The 21024-nt window shown below is 38.6% G+C and overlaps 1 protein-coding gene across 4 annotated transcripts in view; it reads right to left on the bottom strand.

Moving 5' to 3' along the window:
* Positions 1-21024, bottom strand: part of PDE4D (phosphodiesterase 4D) — a 1377381-nt gene that overhangs the window by 533562 nt on the left and 822795 nt on the right. The window contains exon 1 of one of the 4 annotated variants that reach the window (XM_055331402.1): positions 16228-17390. The exons of the other annotated variants lie outside the window; for them this stretch is intronic. Within the exon in view, the coding sequence (XP_055187377.1) occupies positions 16228-16274 (47 nt within the window). The 5' untranslated portion in view covers positions 16275-17390. Of the gene's footprint in view, positions 1-16227; positions 17391-21024 lie in introns of those variants that run through there. 4 annotated transcript variants of the gene reach the window in all.

Genomic DNA, 21024 nt, shown 5'->3' with positions numbered 1-21024 from the left:
GAATGCTTTCAATTTTTTTTAAGATTTATCTATCTATCTATCTATCTATCTATCTATCTATTTATTTATTTATTTATTTATTTATTTATTTATTTATTTATTTATTATAGACAGAGAGAGAGAGAGACAAGCAGAGGGAGAAGCAGGCTCCATGCAGGGAGCCTGATGTGGGACTCAATCCCGAGACTCTAGGATCGCACCCTGGGCCAAAGGCAGGCGCTAAACCGCTGAGCCACCAGGGATTCCCTGCTTTCGATTTTTAACTGACACTAGCATCTATAGATTTCAAACAGCTTTCAAATATACTACAATCTTCACAGAAACTTGTGGGGAAGGAAAAGGACAGGAGGGGAAATAAGATCGATCAAAACCTTAAGTATGTCAGGGGCTGTGATTTTTACATATCTCATTCTCTATTTTTTTGTCCATAGGACAAATTTCCCTCCAATTGGTATTAGAAATAGGTGTGCTTCCCCTAAGCCACTGAGTTGCTTATATCTAGGGACACTGGGATTTGTATGTATGCTTCCGGATTTACACTGGATTCTAGGAAGCTTAGTGAAAACTTGTATTTTACTTTATTTTTTATATTTTTTTTAGAGAGAACTTTATATTTCATCTGGCATACCCTTAACTTCATGACCTTCTAAAGTCTTAGAAGCTGGAGGGTTCTCTGTCTCCCTCAAGGTTTAGACAAAACTGGTTTGGACTTCCCAATTTCATGACCAGGAAGAGTCCTAAAACTCAGTCCTCGATCTGCGATGATCTCCTAGGGGCAGGGTTCAATTACTTCTCTCATTAACCTGACATGACTCCTTTTCGATTTGCACCATGAATACCACCAAGAGCACTGACTCACTCAGGAATCTTGAAGTGAGATATATATACATTGGTGGCCTTCTCTCTCTCTGTTTCTCTCTCATTGCTGAGGAGGGTCATTTATGGACTAAGTACACATAGTTCTCAGCCTTCCTTGGGCTTCCCCTCTCCCTCGCCTTTCTTCTTATTTCCCTTCCTCATCTCCACCATTGGAGTTAGCTATGTAGGACCAAAGTCCCCTCTCTTACACAGGGTGGCTTGTACCCTCAATTCACCTGAATGCCTACCTGCAGCCAAAATCTCAGGGGACTCTCTTCCTACCTTGAGGGCATCTTCAAAGTATCTCTTCCAGAAAAAAAAAAAAAAAAAAAAAGTATCTCTTCCAGTACAGGCTTTTCTCTTCTCCAAGACTTTGGTGCCATTTGTTCAGGTGATATAAGTGTCTTCACCTCATTACATATGCATGTAAGTATTAACATCATGCCTTGTTTACTTTGGCCCTTCCTTTATCACTCTCCCCTACAAGTTATAGTTATTTTTTAAAATTTTATTTATTTATTCATGAGACAGAGAGAGAGACACACACACACAGGCAGAGGGAAAAGCAGACTCCATGCAGGGAGCCCGACATGGGACTCGATCCCGGGTCTCCAGGATCATGCCCCGGGCCAAAGGCAGCACTAAACCGCTGAGCCACCAGGGCTGCCCTACAAGCTATAGTTATATATCTTTGCTGGCTGTTTTAAATGCTGTCTGGAACAAGGCAAGGTTTAAACAAACAAATAAGTAATAAATTATCTGATTGAATGCTGACAACAAATCTGGGTGATTGGTACTGTTGCTGTATTTTTCTTTTATGAAATAATTTGCTCAAGATCAACCAGTCAACATCAGACTTAAATTTGAATTTAGCTCAGTACAGCTCTAAAGCAGGGGCTCCTTCCTTGCATCATACTACTATATGCTGAGAGAGATGGGTATGAGACTTCTAAAATGCTTTGTCACAATACACATGCTATCTCTTCCTCCTCCCCACCTCTCCACTCCTAGATTCTGATACTGGGATTCTTGTAGTGGGATGGGAAGATAAGGGCTGGATGGTTTATTGCACAAACTCTTGCAGACATTTTTGGCATATTATACAACTACCTCCCTCTAAAACACCTTCTCCAACCTTCACCATGTCCATCACTTTGAGAACCACAGGTCTAGATCTGTAACATGTTGAAGTTAATTTTCCAGGATATGATCTTACTGAAAAATACATAAATATATAAAATAGTTCTTGATATTCTTTCACAACAAAACATGAGTAAATCCTTATTCTAATGTGTAAAGGGATTTCAGGTTTTTAATTATCATTTATCTAGTAGATATGGTTGATGTTTTAAGTAAAATATGAAAAATATGTCACATTCTACCCATTTCAAAGGCTCAACTGACAAATTAATTTTCATATAAAAGGTCAATATTTTCAATATTTCAAATATCAGTATTTTTCTTGAGATATCCTTTAGTGTCTACTTTTGACAACTAAACTCAAAATAGCAGCAAAATCAGAAACTAAAGAACAACAACAAAATTTTAAGATGATATTGAGCCATCAAGAATCTGGCAGATCCTGTTAACTGAGCATCTACTTCTTGAGGAGAACAATGCTAAGCATTTTAACATATAGTTTCCCATTTAATCCTTACAGCAATGTGGAGGTAGGGTTTATTAGCATATTTTCTAGATGAGGAAAAAAGAGATACAAGTAAGTTATACAGGATCATAAGTTGCTCAAGATTAAAGCTCCTCAGTGGAAGAACAAGGATGCAACAATGGTTGTCTAACTCCAAAGCTAACAAACCCCTGCCTCTCAGTATTTAATATGCTTACTATGTATGATTTGGCCAAGTTTGAGAAAAAGACAAGAGGTATACATAAGATATTTTTGTTTAGCCTTAAAACATGTGCCAATTATGAAACCTCACCAGGCAGCAGATAGTCAAACACTAAATTATGTTGCCTTTACGTGAATGGCACTTTAAAGAAGTGACCTATCTGAGGTCAAAGAAGGTTTCATGAAAAGATAAACTGGTGGAAACAGGACTTTGAAGGATATGGGTAAGGCTATGTATGATCGGCAGGGCAGAGCATTCCATGTAAGGCAATCAGATGGGTTTCTTTGGGAACAGTGAGGAGACTGACATAAATTAAAGAAGAGGACTTTGGTTCCAGAATCATGAGAACTAAAGATAGATTGGCTGAGACACAATAACAGAGAGCTTTGAAGTTCAAATAGAAAAAAAAAAAAACAAAAACACCCATGTGTTAAACCATTCACTCATTTCACACAAATCTCATATACATAGGCCAGGAAAAAATAAAGAGGACAGAATAACACAGAAAGCCCTGAAGAGTTCATTCACAGTCCTGCAGCAATCCCTATCAGAAGCCTGCCTGTCCATATCCCTCCGGCACTACCATCCTGATGGAGTCCTAGTCTAACCATGGGCCATACTCCACATAAAGTTTTCCTGTATGCAGGCCAGGCTGGAAATCTTAGGAATTAATTCCTAGAAGTAGCCATGGGCCCAATGAAGATGGAAGTTGGATGATAAATTCCCCAGCATTCTCATTTCTTAGGAAAATTCTGAAGCAAGTTCTACATAATCTCCCAGAGGTCCTAATAGGATTGAATCCACTTGTCTACCTCAGTTACCTGAGCATTACTATGCCCTATATAGGTCTGTTTTTCCCTTTTCCTGTCTCACTTCTCCACTTCCCTACTAGTTAGTATTTCCTCAGATAACCTCTTGAATAAACAATTTGCACTTGAATCTTTATTTTGGGGCTTGCTTCTGCAGCAACCCAACCCAGTACCAATACACAATAGCTCTAGTAACAACTAACCATGGAACAACACTAGCATGCCACATACTTTTCTAAGTACTTTACATATAGTACAACATCTCAACCTATCAACAGCCTCTGAGGTACACACTATCATTGCTTCCATTTTACAGATAAGGAAACTGAAGCAGAGGGAAGTCGAATAACCTGCCTGAGGTCGCAGAGCTAGGAAGCTGGGATCCAGGTCTGAATAAGGCACTGTGGATCCAGAGTCAGTGCTGTTAGCCACTAAGTCAACTGCCTCTTTGTATGTGGATATAAACCACTATATAGCAGCACAAATTATGCTGTGGGAAGTACAAGGGTTTCTAGAAGAAAGGAAGGGCAGCTTTACTCTATCTAGACTTCCAGGGAGGCCAAGTAAACCAAATTCTTATGGATTAGAGGGTTTGCCGTGGCAAAAGGCAAGAGGGTGGAAGTGTCTTCCAACACGAGGTCCACCAGGCAGCAGGACAATGTCTTCTGACACCATGGAGCCCCATCAAGGTGCTAGAGCAAAGGGTAGAGGGAGTCATGGCAGGGGACTGTTGACTAGCCAGGTTCCAGCTTTCCCAGCCCTTCTTCAAAAGTACAGCATTTATTCAAAGCTGTTCCTCAACAACGATCAGATCTCTATTAGGTCACTGCCAAAGCTTTTGAGACAAGGGTTCTGTGACTTAAAAATACATGTTTGTAATCTGTATGCTAAAGAATATATATACCTAAAAAACTCATATACAAGATATGTGCTGAGGAATAATGAGGGGAATAACACTAATATCAATAGTAGCTAGCATTTATACATCAAGTTAGAAAGGTAGAGGCCAGAGGAGGCAAGGCTTTATGCTTGCTGTCCTGTATGCAACACAGAGCCAATATACTTTTGAGGCAAGAGAAGGGACATAAAGGAAATGATTTATGTAGAGTGTGATTTGACAGTGCAAGGTGGATGACAAGAGAAGAGCCACAGGTGAAGAAGGCTGGTCTATATCTGAGAATTGTATCCTGTCTTTTGGAAACAAAAACAAAAACAAAAACCAACAATTAAAATGTAACAAAAATGTTATAAATGAAGAAATGGAATATGCCATAAATGAAGAAAGGGACCAGTTCAGAGTTAATTTGCACAATTTTGCCTGGCCAGAAAGATAAAACATAGATCTCTTCAAGAAAAGAATGATTGTTATAAATAAAAGTGAAAGAATGGGTTATCAGTTTTAAGGAAATAATTAGTGTCTCTTAAATAAGGAGGTGATTTGGAGCAATAGCATTTGGATTTTTGCAGGTCAACACGATTCGGCAGGAGACTGTCTCTGCAAATGCAGTTAAATTTTCCCAAGTATCAGAAATTAAGATGTGTGGGAATTATTCGCCCCCAAGATGACAATTTTTATAGAAGTCTTACATATACAAATAGATTATTTCCTGAAAAAACAAAATTAATCTTGAGAGCACAAAATTCCAGGTACACACGTTTAGAAATGTAATCTTGCTCTCTAAACCATGGAATGAGCGCCTACATAGGCGCTCGGAACTGCGAATGCTAGGAACTGAGAATGTAATAACGATGGAGGACATGAGTAAGACAACACTTCAAGGGAAAATTCAACCTGCATGAAGCAGGAGCTGATTCAAAACGGGAGAGCACAGCAACTTTCCAAGGGTAAGTGATTCTTGCTGAGATTAGAGAGGTGAGGAGGAATGTAATCTTCCCCATAATTTAAGCTCAACCCAAGGCGTTGTCTCTAGTATATGTTGAAAAGTTCCAAGAATTGACACACAGAAGAAGCAGTTTCGTTCTGCGAGCAATCCAGAGACGGTGAGCAGCCCTAGGCTGGAGGAGCCTGTAACTGAGCAATGAGATTACCGTCAGCCACCCAGCTACCCTCTCAGAGCCTTGTCTCCTGATCAGAGCGGTAACAGCGCTTGCTATTAATTGGTTACTTACTGAGTGGCAGGTGCCCTTCCAAGGACATGACAGGTTTTCTCATCTAATCTTCATAGCAACCCTATACGTGAGAACTATTTATTGCCTCCAGTTGACAAGCGGTAAAACTGAAGCATGGAGAGGTTGAGATAACTTACCAGAGGGTGTACCCTTAGTGAGTAGATAGCATACTCTCAGGCATGGATTTTCAGAGCATCTTCCCCAAATCAGATAAATATTTAAAAATTATCTGGCATTAAAGAACCTTTTAAATGTGATATTTGTTATTATCTGCATTATACATACAGCTTAAGTTTGCTTGTTTCATCTCAAAGCATGGGACAATAGTGCTATTTGAATAATGCAAAAAATTAATTATGCAGTACTCCAACCATGTAATTTTTATTACTCATCCTTTTCTTTGCACAGAAGCATTTTTTGAGGAAAACTTTACAGAGCACCTACTGTGTGTGACACTGTGCCAAGTGATGGGGCTATACAGTAAACAAAGTAGTCAAGGTGGCTACTCATGTACAGAATGCAGTATGATTAGTTACTATGAAATCTCAAAGGTTAGCCTGGTCATAGAGTTCCTTGAAGCAAAAGGACGTGCAGTGAAGGCCTAGCAGAACATGGTCATCTTTAACATGGTGACATCCTGATTCACCTTAACATTCAACCTCTGTCAATAATCAAACCTGCATGGGTTACTTCCTAGAAAATGGGATTTTTCAAGAGGTATTTTCTTCTTTTGGAATTCGAATGCCCAGGATCCCACGCCTGCTTATGATGTGAGAGGTTTCCTACACTTCCCTCAACAACATGGGTTTCAATGTTCCTACTCTTCACTGCCGGCTTTCATTTCTCCTCTAAAACATCAAGAGATTCTCCATAATTATGTAAATTATCAATTTTTAATTTGCTGAGCAAAGATGCATACACAAACAAACTAATGACAAGATTTCTAATACTGAGAACTGTATTCCCTGTTGTTTTAGACTAGATGGAAACTAGCTGAGAGAAAAGCCTGAGATCTCTGGCCAAGAGAAGAGTAGGGAAGACATAAGGGACACATAAATAGTATGTGAGATATATCTTCTCAGCTACTGTGAATATCAGCATTAATGGGCATCCAGTTGCTGTCTGACTCATGAATAAGGCTGATATTTAAAGTGTAGTTTTGTGAAGAAGGAGGTAAGCCAAATACCTAAGGCTGAGAGACTAGGGGTGTTTCATAGGTGGGGCCAAATACTTCAAAAGGCATCTGGGTTCAGTCTCAGAGGAGTTTGGTGATCACTGCATTATTTCTCAGCATTCCCTTCAGTCAAAGGAGAGATAAGCCTCAACAGTATAGAAAGGAGTAAATTATTAAGGTAAGGTATAGAATCTTAGGTTTTTAGAGCACCACTCGTAATCATTTAGTTCAGCCTTTAGATTTAAAACAACTCCAAGGAAGGGAATCACAAAGTTTCCTTATAGGTGACCAAGACTGCTCGGGGCCCTATTTAGATGTTTAGAGCTTCAGCAGAAATCCCACAAAGAAAGCAAAATTACAAAATAATTATGAGCACTGAATATCAAGAATATTAAGGAGGAAGCTCTGCTGACCTCAGAGAAAGTGCTGATGATCAGAAAAGATGAAAGGAATTCATAACATCTTCTCAACGCACTATACACTATAGGATTTATAATTAACAACCTTAAAAACCTGTAAGATATCTTAGAAGTTCCTTTAATTTTCATCTTATACTTGACATTCTTCCCCCTGAGATATCATGTAAACATAAAAGTAATGTAAATTTATAAATATTTAAGATAGGTTATTCCAGTTCTGGTTGAAGTCATAGCATGTTTTGTCATTTTCAGTAAGTTTCTCAGAGACGAGTGACACTGCAAGCCACCTTCAGAAGGGTTTTGAAGAAATCTTTGTAAAAGCAGGTTATATATATATGGATTTGTGACATTCCAACATAAACCACAGAAAGGTTCCTATTAAAAAGTGAACAAAGCTGAATCATTTTACCTTCTCTTCCCACTGTGATTTTTATTATTTGAAGATAAAATTCAAAGCAAATATCTAAGAGCTTCTGTTTGTCACCCAGGAGTTATTTCCAGGAAGCTTAGGAAATCTCACATTTCCAAAATTAGGTCATGACACTGGCGCTGCAATCTAGTTAATACCTTTGTAAAACAGCCTCTGCCACTACCAGATAGAAAACACCAATGATAAAATCAATTCAGCATTCTTTGGAATCCCCCAAAAAATAATCTACAGGAGAAATTCTAATGACAAAAGAGCTTCCTAATTTAGTGATTAAAAACTGTAGATTTCTGTTCCATCTCTGCCCTTTTTCTGACGTGATACTTTGTGTAAGTAATTTTGTGTTAAATGAAATGTCCTTTATCCACTTTATTTATCCATTATCACTGACTTCTTCCAATTTGCTTGACACTCTCATACTTCCCTCCGATTCCCCACAGAAACTGTTACACAACCTGGTCAAGCTCCTTCACATGCCTCCTTATGGTCCTCCTTGTGAGATACAATCTTGAATTCCACTCCCCCCGCCGACCAAAACAAACACACAAAAAAATCATAAACAAAACAAGCAAAAAACAGAGGACATGAGACCAAAACTCCTTTGGCTTTTCCTTCCACCTATCTACACTCTACATTATTTGCATCCATCCTTCCCTTCCTCCCTCCCATTGGGAAAGAAGTCATGTGCTTCCCTGTCCTGATCCTCTCTATGGACACTTCTTTTGGGTTGTGCTCTCTGATCCTCAGAGGTATATTTTTAGTTCCTTATTTCTAGACTTCTTAAAGTATTTGGACCAGTCAATTGTTTCTCCCTTCGAATTCCTAGAACACTTTGCATATACCTATATTGATATGTTCCTTACTGTTCTATAATTATTTGTTTCTGTGGCTATTCCCCTCAATAGTCTCTGAATGTCTTCAAGGCAGTAGTGCTATCATATGTACCTGTGCGCATCCCCTATGCTTAAATGAATCGCTATGTTCCACATGTTCTAATGCAACTGAGTAAGAAAGATATTTTCAGCAGCTAAGATATTGGGCTATTTCATGATTAAAATGTTTCTTTGGCAGTTTGGCACTGGCTCTGATTTCATAAAATGTTACTATTCTTTACCTATGAAAAAATAATTTTGAAGACCTATAATTAGAACATCTTGAAGAAAATAATGATGGTAGCAAAATCCAAAACTTACATGACTTTTTATTGTCAGCAAAGCACTCTCAAAAACATTTCCTTTGACTGTCAACACTGCCCTTCAGGGTTGAGGTGGAGCCCATGTCAAAGCAAAGCCAGGACTGTGCAGTTTGGGTCACTGCCCAACAGCAAAGTAAGCAAAGTTCAGCTTATGCCTACTCTACTTGCTGAGTATGTGCCCAGAGGAAGGGATGCCTTTTGCTTTGCACAGAGGCTCTATCCATTCATGAAACACCACACTCTGCATTTCTAATTCATCTGCCTGAAGTGGGGCATCTTTCCTAAAATATCTGCCTACAGAAGCACCTTTCCCTAACCAATAGAAAGGACCCCATTGACCAGAGTGCCTCTGGGAACATGATTCACCTCAAATTCCTTGTTAAATTTCTCATTCTGAGAAAACATAAAAAGAGCTGCTGACATGGTTGAGGTGTAGGTCATGTATGAACATGACCAGGAAGGGTTTCTCAGGGAAAGGCCACTGACATTCACTAGGCATCCCCCGTACTTACCCAACTTGCTAACTATCATAGTGAAACTGCTTCTTTGCTCTGCTCTTTCTGCTAATGTATTTTCCAGAAGGTCCATAGACAGAGTGTTAAGACATCTGCCACAGAACAACATATGGCAATAAAAACACACCTTTTCAAAATGAGGCCAGTCCTGATTTTGAGTGGGTCAGCAACCCTAAATCATAGATATTGGACCTTGCCTTCTGTGAGCATTCCTTTTTTTCATTTGCAAACAGGGATTCAAATCAGACCCACCTCTTAAATTTACCGTTGTCATTAAATGATGCAATTTATGTGAAAACGGGGGGCATGTGCAGGGGTGGGAGGCTTGGGAATGGCATTCAGTCAGTGTTCACTGCTACTATGAGTATCTGATGGCTATATATTTACCTATATTTAAAGAAATTCACTAAAGAGGTTTCAGTATGCCATGGTCTAGGAGTCTAATAAATTATTATTCCCCATATGCTAAGAGTTTCTTTTTTTTTTTGACAGTAGTAATAGAGCCTGCTGTTTATTTTTTTTATAAATTAATTTTTCATTGGTGTTCAATTTACCAACATACAGAATAAAACCCAGTGCTCATCCCGTCAAGTGTCCCCCTCAGTGCCCGTCACCCACTCACCCCCACCCCCCGCCCTCCTCCCCTTCCACCACCCCTAGTTCGTTTCCCAGAGTTAGGAATCTTTATGTTCTGTCTCCCTTTCTGATATTTCCCACACATTTCCTCTCCCTTCCCTTATATTCCCTTTCACTATTATTTATATTCCCCAAATGGATGAGAACATACACTGTCCTTCTCCGATTGACTTTCTTCACTCAGCATAATACCCTCCAGTTCCATCCACGTTGAAGCAAGTGGTGGGTATTTGTCGTTTCTAATGGCTGAGTAATATTCCATTGTATACATAAACCACATTATAAGAGTTTCTTTAATAGTCTACTCAACAGGAAGCAGGGAAATACCAGGGTGGAGAGCTTAGAGAGCTTCACAAAGTCACAGAAAGCATTATCACCAGAATTTAGAGTTTAGAAACCTGAGGAGGTTTTTTGGTTTTGTTTTTAGCCAGCCAATAACCTAATGGTATAAAGTCACAAGTCTCCATCCTTGAAAACATATATATATATATATACATATATATATATATATATATATGTATATATATATATATATATATCCCACAACTGCACACAATATAATCTCTGGTTGAAGTATCTTAAATATGTTTACAGGCTGGTTTCTCTAACAACTAGAAAAACCGTCCAAGAGTCCATCGAGTGATAAACGGGACTAGCAGTTAATTTATGGCTTGGAGGCATTTGAAGCTATTGTAAAAAAGATGGCAATGATGCTACAGCTAGACAGGGTATGGATGAGCATTCATGTCTGTGGGGTGTAATCAAAGGAGAAGAGGAAGAGGTAAAGTATAGATATGGTGGGAGGGGGGACAGAGGGAGGGAGAGGAAGGAAGGAAGGAAGGAAGGAAGGAAGGAAGGAAGGAAGGAAGGAAGGAAGGAAGGAAGTTAGTTAGTTCTAATGTGAAACAAGTAAGAAACTGTTTGTCAGGTTCCCTCCTTGGGTTGTTCTTCCTCCCAGAATTCTGAACTATTTTCTTTTTCCTTTACTTGACTATTTTTCTCTGAACCCAGATGGCTAAACATTAGTGGAAGTAACTCAGTAACAGGAAGCTAAAAGGGATATAGAAACAAGGAGGGGGAAGGGTGGGAAGTGAAGAACTTAACAGAAGCAAAACATCCCATTCATAGCCAATCATTTTCACATGATGGGGGATATTTTCTTCCTTTCTTTCTTTTGTAGGTATTGTCTGAAACCTTTCTGATACAGGCCACTCACTCAGCCCATTGAGAATATAACCTGCCAGCAGTTTAAAGTGCACTCTTTTACTAAGTCTACTTAGACTAAAAATTACATTTCATTTCCCTAAGTTGTGGTCATATGCTGATATGACCAAAGGCCACTTGACTCTCTTATCACACTGTTCAATAAGTCAACTTTTACAAAAAAATTACTTTTATTTTAAAAGCATAAGATATTACTAACAGAATCTAAGAATAATGCAGCTAGAAGCAATAAAAGAGAATAGGAAACCTAGAGAAAAATTATGTTTAATAGGTTCAACATTTCATCTAAAGACAAATCTCTGCTGTATTATATCTAAATCTGAATTTCTGCCTTAATCAGTGGCTGACTTTACGATCCAGTGCAGGGGATTTGTGAACAAAAGAGTTTGTATAATTATGGTCTCTACCTAAATTCCATTGGCCATAAATTATATTTGGCCATAACAGGAATTCAGGAGCAATCTGAGAGTTTGGTATTAGTATTCCAGAATTTATGGGTAGTTTTGTCACTCAGGGGAAGAGATGGTACTGAAGCAAGATCAGCAAAGGCCTGAAATCTCATTAGAAGACAAACACTGGCAGAAATTTTAGGTTGACTAAAATGAGCAGAGCTCTGTTATCTTGTGTGAGACTTCATGCATATAGTCAACTGCATATAGTCATCAGACTCATCGTTTCTCCCACTCGCTAAAATTCTCATAAGACAAGCGAGGTTATTATACTGGCCAAAACATAAACTCTAGAAAATGCAATTCTGGGTTGAGTTTCTATGGTTTCAATAAATGAAGGAAAGAAAATCTTGAAAGATGAGACTCTGAGAGGCCCGATGAGAAGGATGATCCTCAAATTAAGAATCAGGCCAGCTTGCTTTTCTCTGATTATTTATTCACTGTGTTTGCTGTTGAAATCATATGCACATGATACTATTGATACATTGATTTATACCTTGTTTCATTCCATAGATTTAGATCAAAGAAAACAAAATGAGTCAGTACACGAGTTTAACCCTTGGTTTACAAAAGAACAACCAAACCGTGACTTGCTGGAGTAAACCTTATTGGGGACCTGGGGAGAAAGGGCAAGACTAATGAAGGGATGTAAGGGCCTAGAAAAAAGGGAAAAGAAGCCTCAGTGTAAAGTCAAGTTACCATAATCACCCTATTTTACCTCTTGATTAGAGTCACCTCTCAGCAACATAAAGTTTGATAAAAGAATTTAAATGGGTAGCCTTTAAAAAATTAAATCCTAAGCACCAAATAGGCAAGATAGTTAATCATCATCTACCATCACTAATTCCAAAGCTTCCTCAGGTTTCCTACAGGAGCACGCTGATAGCAGCACTGTACAGCCTCTCATAGCAGGGGCCGTTGGCTTCTGTTTCTCACTGTCTTCTCTCAGTCATTTGAGTCCATCACAAAAAGAAGGCAAAGGCATTCAAATAAAGTATGCCCTTAAATCTCAAAAGTGTACAATTCAGTTGCATTCAACACAGCCCTAGCATTTCTGGCATAAAATTATAACATTTTCAGGGCCACCTGGGTAGCTCACTGGGTGAGCATCTGTCTTTGGCTCAGGGTGTGATCCCAGGGTCCTGGGATCAAGTCCCACACATCAGGCTCCCCACGAGGATCTTGTTTCTCCCTTTGCCTGTGTCTCTGCCTCTGTGTTTCTTATGAATAAATAAAATATTTTAAAAATATAGCATTTCAGATAACACAAAGTTGTTATATTTTCATGTAAGGCAAAAATCTACAGACGTATTGGCACACTGTTATGTCATTCTTGTTAGACCCCTGAGTATGATTCTACGCCATGATGCCTCTGAAGAGCCCTCTTATTTGCTAATAATGAAATTTAAATTCCTAGAAAGTGGACTTCCACTTCCCTTTTTCCAACCATGTAAGAAGACCCATTCTTGATTTGCCAGACTATCAATATATTCTCACAAACAGCCAGATTAAAGAGTAAGAAGAGCTATATAGTACTTATTTACCTACTGAGGCGAACCCTAATCTTTGTTTGGCTTGGAAGTAAAAAGGTCAACAAGTGTAATGGAAAGAAGCCTTCGCAATAAAATTCTCCAGCAAATATCTCTAATGTAGCTTTAAACAAGAAAAGCACATTCTTCTTAGCACTCTCTTAGCACTTACAGGTTAGTGTTCTATTAAGACAAGTAATAAGACCAGTTATTAACTTTAACTTGTAACCAATAAACAATGAAGTTGTAACACTACTATTGCTCAATTCTCAACACACTAGCCCTAGGACAAGAGGATGAGAGTCCAAGGTGGAAGCACTATACACAGGCTTCTACTTGAATCATTACCTCTGATAAACTTTTGAAGACTACTCTAGATCTCAATTTTCCCTCCTTGCTCCTCAAAAAGCAGGGAGCAAAAAGAGCATGCACCTCTTTGTTCTGCGTATCCAAAGAGGTTAGAGCCTTCATAAAGATGAGCCAGGGCTCATCAAACTAAAGCACACATCTCTTTTAAAATGTTTATCAGTCCCTGGTGCTAATCTATTGCCAACTTCTGATATTTCCCTTTGTGAAAAAAAAAGGGGGGGAGGAGAAGAAGAAGAAAAGAAGGGAGAAAAGAAAAGAAAAGGAAAAAAAAAAGAAAAGACTGATATGTGAGAATGAGGAAAGAGAACCCATGGAGATGAAAAAGAGAACAACTTGGCAAATCCTTTCCTCTCAGCACAGTAATTCATGAGCATGGAATCCAATCCAATAGGGACTTTTACAGTAGAACAAAGGGAAGGAAGGTTTTCTGTCAACAAACACCTAGAATCTCTTAGTGCAGTATTGAAAGGTGAGGTTATAAATAAGAGGAAGACAACAATCGGGCAAGTTGAGAACCAAACACAACATTAATTGGGTCACCTGGAAAAAACCACCACCTTCTTCCTTTGAGGTCAACGTCTTATTAATGAATCCTTCTACAGGGCCCAGGCAAGAACAGATATACAGAACGCTCATACTCCACATTGGCTCAGTTTGGTTATAACAACAACAACAACAAATTGGCACATGATGGAGTGAAGTCTGTGAAGGGTTATCTAGCTTCAGGCACAAAGGAAAACCACCAGGACTCTCAACTTCTCTATACAGCTTTCAAACATATATTTTACAGACCTAGAGGAGCATGAATAAGCACATTTGCATTCTTTCAAAAACTATAGAGTGAGTAGCTCCTTTCCTTCCTGCTAAAAGTACAGGTGAGGTAAATATAACAACATAGGAGGTGGTTAGAATGTTAGGTATTCAGAGAGTACATGCATCCTACCTATTGCACCATAAACAAATGGACCCAAACAACCAGATTTAGGCAGAACAAAAACTGTTGCTTTACAGCAAAGTGCACTTTTTAGAAATGAGAATGATAATATCCCCCCTCAACAAATTGCAATAGCTACAAAATTAACCCTGAAAAAACCAAAGGAATAGAAAAAAAAATAAGTCTCTGACAAATACCTACTATGTGCCAGGGACTGTTTCCAAGATCTTTTTATTTTAAGGTTAAAGACTATTTATGTGATTGATTCTATAAGAATGACAAGGACCTTATTTCTGGTGCCAGCGTCTCACCATCAGGCCCAGTAAGGCCATGGAACCCAAGGTCCCACTGAGTTGGGAACTCTGGTGATGCACAAGGAAGGGGGCTTTAAGGTTTGCAGGCATGTCACCCAGATTCCCTCCCAAATACATCAGAGGCTGGGGATGGTGACTCTGGAAAGCAGAGAAGAAAGATACGCCACGGCATCAGTTCTGGATGTATCTGGTACTGATAGAAAATGAGGATCTTCCCAGAGTGACAGAGGATGTCACCCACCCTTCTCTACAAGTGACTTTCAGCTAACAAGCTCAAATGTCTATAACAAACCAGCAGATGATTTTGGCGGAGCCCTGAGATACGAGGAAGCTTTCATGTGAGACAATGTCAAAAAGTAGCTTTAAAAAGACCCCAGAAACCTCTATTTTGATATTTATTATTTATCCTGAGACGAGCCAAAACATTTACCTGGAAAACATATTTTCAAAATCAGACACATTGCAGTATTCAAAGCAAACCATGTTAGTAGCCACAAAACCTTGAAATGTGCCTTTATCAAGCAATGACAAAGTTTTTGCTATGAGATTTAAATCCAGTCAACCCTAAAGGTGTGGTAAAAACAAGCAATTTTAAAATACTGAGCTCTGTCCTTATAATACCCTCAGCTAAGACTTCCCATACACATTTAGTCATAAACTCTAATAAGAAATGGTACATGATGTCACATGTCCTGGGACCTTAATATATTGCACTGAACCTTAATACACAACAAAATATCAATGCACTAAGCAAATTCTTTAAGAGTCTGAAGACTTCATGATTCATGTGTTAGAATTCTCTTAAATTGGTTCATTCTGGTAGAAATATTTCTAAATAGTTATATTGGAAAATATATAGTTATTTAACTTCTAAATAGTTAAATTCCTTAAATGTAAGGCACCAACACATCTTAGCATTATTTTAAAACTGAGTCAACATTCTAAGTTTTCCATTAACCTTCTTCTGGAAAATCAAAAAGACCTAAGGCCAAGCTAGTTGACACCAGATGTCAGAAATACATGTGTGTCCTTCCCCAGGGAATTTTCAGATAAAAGAAAAGAGAAAAGAAGCAAAGAAATCCAAACCTCCCTTTTTCTTTTATTAGTTAAATACCTGCGATTCTCAAAATTATTGGTTATATTTTCTCCATGAAATGTTAGCAACTGTAAATGCCCTCATACTGGAATTCTTATTTTGGGATGCTTTTATATTAACAAGTAATTTGTTATTGCATAACCATTACTTTCTCAGACAATTTTCGGTTTTAAACATTGTTCACTTTTCATCCTCACTTGATACCAATATTCTTATTCAAGAAAAATTCACCTCTGGCACCTGTCATGGCATTTCATAATTCTGAGTTTTACAAACTGAAGGGGGGGTATTGATTTACTCACCATATCCAGGAATGCCTTCTAAAGGGGAAATTATTCACGTGCATCATGTTTGCAGATCTTCTATCATTAATATTTTCCTTGTCTCATATGTTACATGTAGTGATTTTCATAGATGAATTCCAACTCTCCTGTTTGAGCAGCTCTCATGGGCAATTATTGCAACAAGTATTGAATTCCAAAAAAATCCCCCCCAAAAAACAAAGAGCAACAACAAAAGCCCTTCCAGGATTTCAAAAAAGAAATATCACAGAGCACTGCAGGTATGGGTCCATCCATTTAGGTTCCACTAGATAGTCAACACACTAAAATAACCAGTTCAATCACTAATCCTAAATGGTGGCAAATATTGTCCTGGTAAAATCCAACTGCCTAGAGTGTAAATTAGTGCATCCTCTCAGGAAGGACTCTGGAATGTGGGAAAAAAGGAGTCAAAAGACAGTTTCTTGTTATCCTTGTTAAAGAAGTGTTAGAAGGGAAATGGAAAACTTCAGGTTGCTTTGCCATGCTGTCCTTTAGAAATGAATATTGCTTTTTCTTCTTTCTTAGGCACATATTCAGGTGTGGTCACTTTAACGCAGCGCTGCCTTCTGAGACACGTCGGACAAAGACCTGGGCAGAGGGGCTAGAAACCATTTATAATCAAAGCCAACTTCTTTCCCAAAGCTCAGAATTGCTGGTTTTCAACGGCACAAGTAGGAAGGCAAGGAGCAATTTCTGCTTTGCAGGACAGGATTACCATTAGCTACCATCATGACTTCAGAAGGTGCTGTCATGAGGAAATTCATCCCTGCTGCCTAACCCCATAATAAGGCAGACTGCCCTCCTTAAGTAAAATGACTAAGCTATTGATCCTTTCACTGCAGAAACCCCTTTAATTTGTTACCAAAACCATGTGCGGGCTTTTCCTATGTTGCCTTGGAAAGAAATGAATTTCACGGCTGCAAGTCAGACGTTGTCTAAGAATTTCTTCCCCCGTTGTCTTTCTTTTCTCTTCTCTTCTCTTCTCTCTCTCTCTCTCTCTCTCTCTCTCTCTCTCTTTCTCTCTCTCTTACCCCCAATTCAATTCCCCAAGAGGTGTCATTTACTCTGATGCGCTGACATCTTCTGAAAGATTCTCACGCCCAAGCTATACAGACCTTGCATGCTTTTGAAACACAAAGGCAACAGGCTCCTGCTGGGGTCTCCCAGCTCCGAATTTCCAGCAAAACCTTTGGAATCGTTGCAGCCGCCTCGTCTGTCTGTCCTGGGCTCTGAGCAGCTCAGGACACTTGCAGGCTCCGGGGTACTGTACGTTAACTCTGCAGCAGCCCGCTCGGGCTGCAGACACTGCTGCCTGACAGGGGATGTGCTGGCGTCAAGGGGGCCCTCTAGGTGGGTTCCCAGACACTGCAGCACGCCCTTGCTCGCCTCCAAGGAAGAGTGAGCCAAAGGGGTTAAAGGAACAGCTCGTCCAGAAGAGCCGATTTCCTTCAGTAAGTCATTACCAGGCACAACAAGCTAAGCAGTAAGAAATCGGTAAATAACCTCCCAGGGAAAATGACACCTTGAACAAACAGATATTCCGAAGGGAGGGTTTTTGTTTGCTTGTTTTTGTTTTTCCCTTCCTACCCAGGGCAAAGAATGGGAATGAAAGAAGTCCAGAGAGAATTTGCCAAGGACAGGGTTTGGTCATTTTTGTCTCCTTGAAAAAAAAAAGAGAGAGGGAGAGAAGAAAAGAAAAAGAAAAAAAGAAAAAAGAAAAAAAAAAGGGCTAGGAGTGTCTTGTCAACTTTAATGATCTGTAAGCATTTGGCTACAGATGACCACACGGTAATTTTTGGACAGGAAATCCTGTGGAAGCCAGTTCTGCGGAAGTCGGTTATACTTCAGTTGCAATTGCGCATGCCATAAAGCTGCTTGTTTGATTAGGGGGTGTGTAGAGTTGAGGAGTGCTGAGATAAAGCATTGCAATGCCTACAGTTGATATTTTGCATTTCCTCAAGCTTACCCTTTGTTGCAAAAATTCTGTTCAGCAATCCCCTGAAAGCCCCCCATCACTGTTGATGCCATTTTGGAGCAAGAATAAAATAGTAAACTCTTGTAATAGTAGGTTGGCACTTAAATGGTGTTTGTTGAAGATCAGCAGGAGAATGGACCTTACAAGTAGCAGTGTACTCAATATGAATGCATCGGTTTTAACTTAGCCATTTAAAAAAGCTGTTATGTAATTGCTTAATATTAAATGGAATATTGGCAACATTTAACATATCATGCCATTATAAGGTTAAGATTTCTCTAGCGAGGCCCTGTCATCACAGAAAATATTACCAAGAATTGGGGGAAGAAGGAGGTATTTCCCACAAATGCAAAACCAGGTATAAATTAGTCTTGAAAACTGCCACAATTTGGGGAGTTTTAGTTTTGATCAAATGATGATCCTAATGGAAGTATTCCTGGGATGAGGAAGAACTCAATGAGTCCTTTCAAAGCCATTTGAATGTGTAGGTTGAGATGGCACCACAGCTTGAAAGAAACTTGAGAATATATTTGGGGATTTTCTGTAGCCTAGGCAGCGTCTTCACGACCTCCTTTTTCTAAAGGAAATAAAACTCTTCCATTAGGTCATTTGTGATCTGAATCAGAAAACTTCCATCTGAATTATTTTTGACAATCTTTGCAACCTGTGAATTGAGCATCACAGAGTAATTCAATATTTGATATTCTATGACATATTTAAATATTACTATTTAAGAGCAAGGAAAACTTACCAAGGCCCTCACACCCCCCTACCCCTGGGCCCTGAACTAAGGACTTACACTATTATCTCACTTAATCCTCACAGCACTATTAGGTAAGGACCATTATGAGCCCCATTCTATAAATGAGGATATTGAGGCACTCTGATATTAAGTAGCATGCCTAAGGTCAAACATGTAATTAGAGTCATGATTTGAACCAAGAAAGTTTGGGTCCAGAACCTGCATGAATTACCACTATATTATTTGGGTCTCTATAATAAGAAAAATACTATTTTTCATTAGTGTTAATGCTTTGAAAAAATTATTTTCACAGGTATTACTTTAGCCTTACAGAATCATGCTGAGGAGAGTATGATATTTGTTGTGGCAATTTTGAAGATGAGTCTCCAAAAGGCTAGTATTTCTTCATTATCACACATCAGTAGCAGTTAGCAGATCTGGGAAAGAGCTCAGACCAATAGGTCAGTGTTTTATTTGATGCTGCTGCTGATGAACACTAACTTATTTCAAAACCAATACTTAATCCTCACACTGTGTAAAAAGAAGGTCTCTGTGGAAAGGGGTAAGTACAAATATTTACAAAATGATGGAGAAATTGATTTTTCCTTATAATCGGTTCCATTTATTTGAATTTTTTATATATATTTTTTTTAATTTTTAATATTTTTTAGTTCATTCTACTACTCTGTTCATATGCCAGAGCAATGCCCATGGGCCACAGGATACCTAAAATATTTCTAAATATTTCTCAGTTACCACCCAGTTTGACATTCTATACTTATTCCCATTTGTGGGCAATAGTACACACAAAGCACTGTGGAAGTAAAATAACGCATGATTTACCTAGATTATTAAAGGAGATGTAAAAATAAAACATATTTAAACCAAAAGGAGATTTCAACTGAAATTTTTTTAGGGGAACTTTTCATGGCTTTTTATTTCTGTTTTTATATATGCAACTCTCTAGAATACAGTATAACAAATTAGAATGAAAGAACACACAATTGAGAAGCTATGATAAATAGCAGAAAAGCCAAATTTCTGCTTGAGGGATAACAAAGAAAAAAATGAAATTTATTTCACAGTTCAGAGAACCCAAGACTACACATTAATAAACAATCCTAAATTGAGTATTTTGAAAACTCAAGGCAATATATATATAAAAGAATAGGCTTGCTTAGAGGACGGTAATAGCTTATTTACAACATTTTTATTCCATGTATATTAGAAACAGGGTCTTCAGAGTTAGGACTACTATTTTACAAACTGATACTTCACAAGACTTAATATTTTATAAATGCATAGTCTTCAAGAAACAACAATGGGGCAGAACTAATAGGTATGTAATTTAAAAAAAAGTCTCAAAGATGAGTAACACTGATAGACTAAATACAAATCTGTTTTTTCTACTAAAAGGTAGTCATCCTTTCATGGAACTTCTATGAAATGCCCAGGAATATACATAAAAGATTATTGTTATTGCTGATCCCAGCCCCCCTAAAGGAGGGCTAATTATTAACTGAGCATCACAGACTGGTACAAACTAGCTGAGATCCTTACAGCCATGGTGCAGCCTTAGCTCTACTGGCACAAAGATTGGTTCCTCTCCCTCTCTCTTTTTCTTTTAAAAATCTTAATCCTACAGCAAGCACAAGAGTAATCACCCTTTCAGGGACAGATTCACATGAACCATCATCATATGAGGCTGATGTAGGAACAAACAAAAAAAGTATCAATTTATTGATAAAGTGTAAACTACAATACTCTAACCAGCATTTTCATGAAAGATTTTACAGAATCAGAGAAGTATTAACTAGCTAGTGTCACCATACCCTTTTCCAGTAATTGAAATCCTCTCCTGCTCTTGGCTAGGGGATGATGCTTGCAAGGCTGATGATTTTTGAACTCAATTCCTGGTTGTGCTGTGGTTTTGCAACTGCAGGGCAACTGCAGGGCAAAGGGAAGATCAGGTTTCAACCAGAGCCCCTTTACTTCTACCTGTTTTATTTCAAGGTTTGGTTTGAAAAAGGGGGTCTGGTTCTTAAAAAGTGTTTAAAGA

Source organism: Nyctereutes procyonoides, unplaced genomic scaffold, assembly GCF_905146905.1.
Source record: "Nyctereutes procyonoides isolate TBG_1078 unplaced genomic scaffold, NYPRO_anot_genome, whole genome shotgun sequence".
Classification (NCBI taxonomy): domain Eukaryota; kingdom Metazoa; phylum Chordata; class Mammalia; order Carnivora; family Canidae; genus Nyctereutes; species Nyctereutes procyonoides.
The sequence above is the reverse complement of the archived record's forward strand: the minus strand, read 5'-3'. Positions and strand labels throughout refer to the sequence as shown.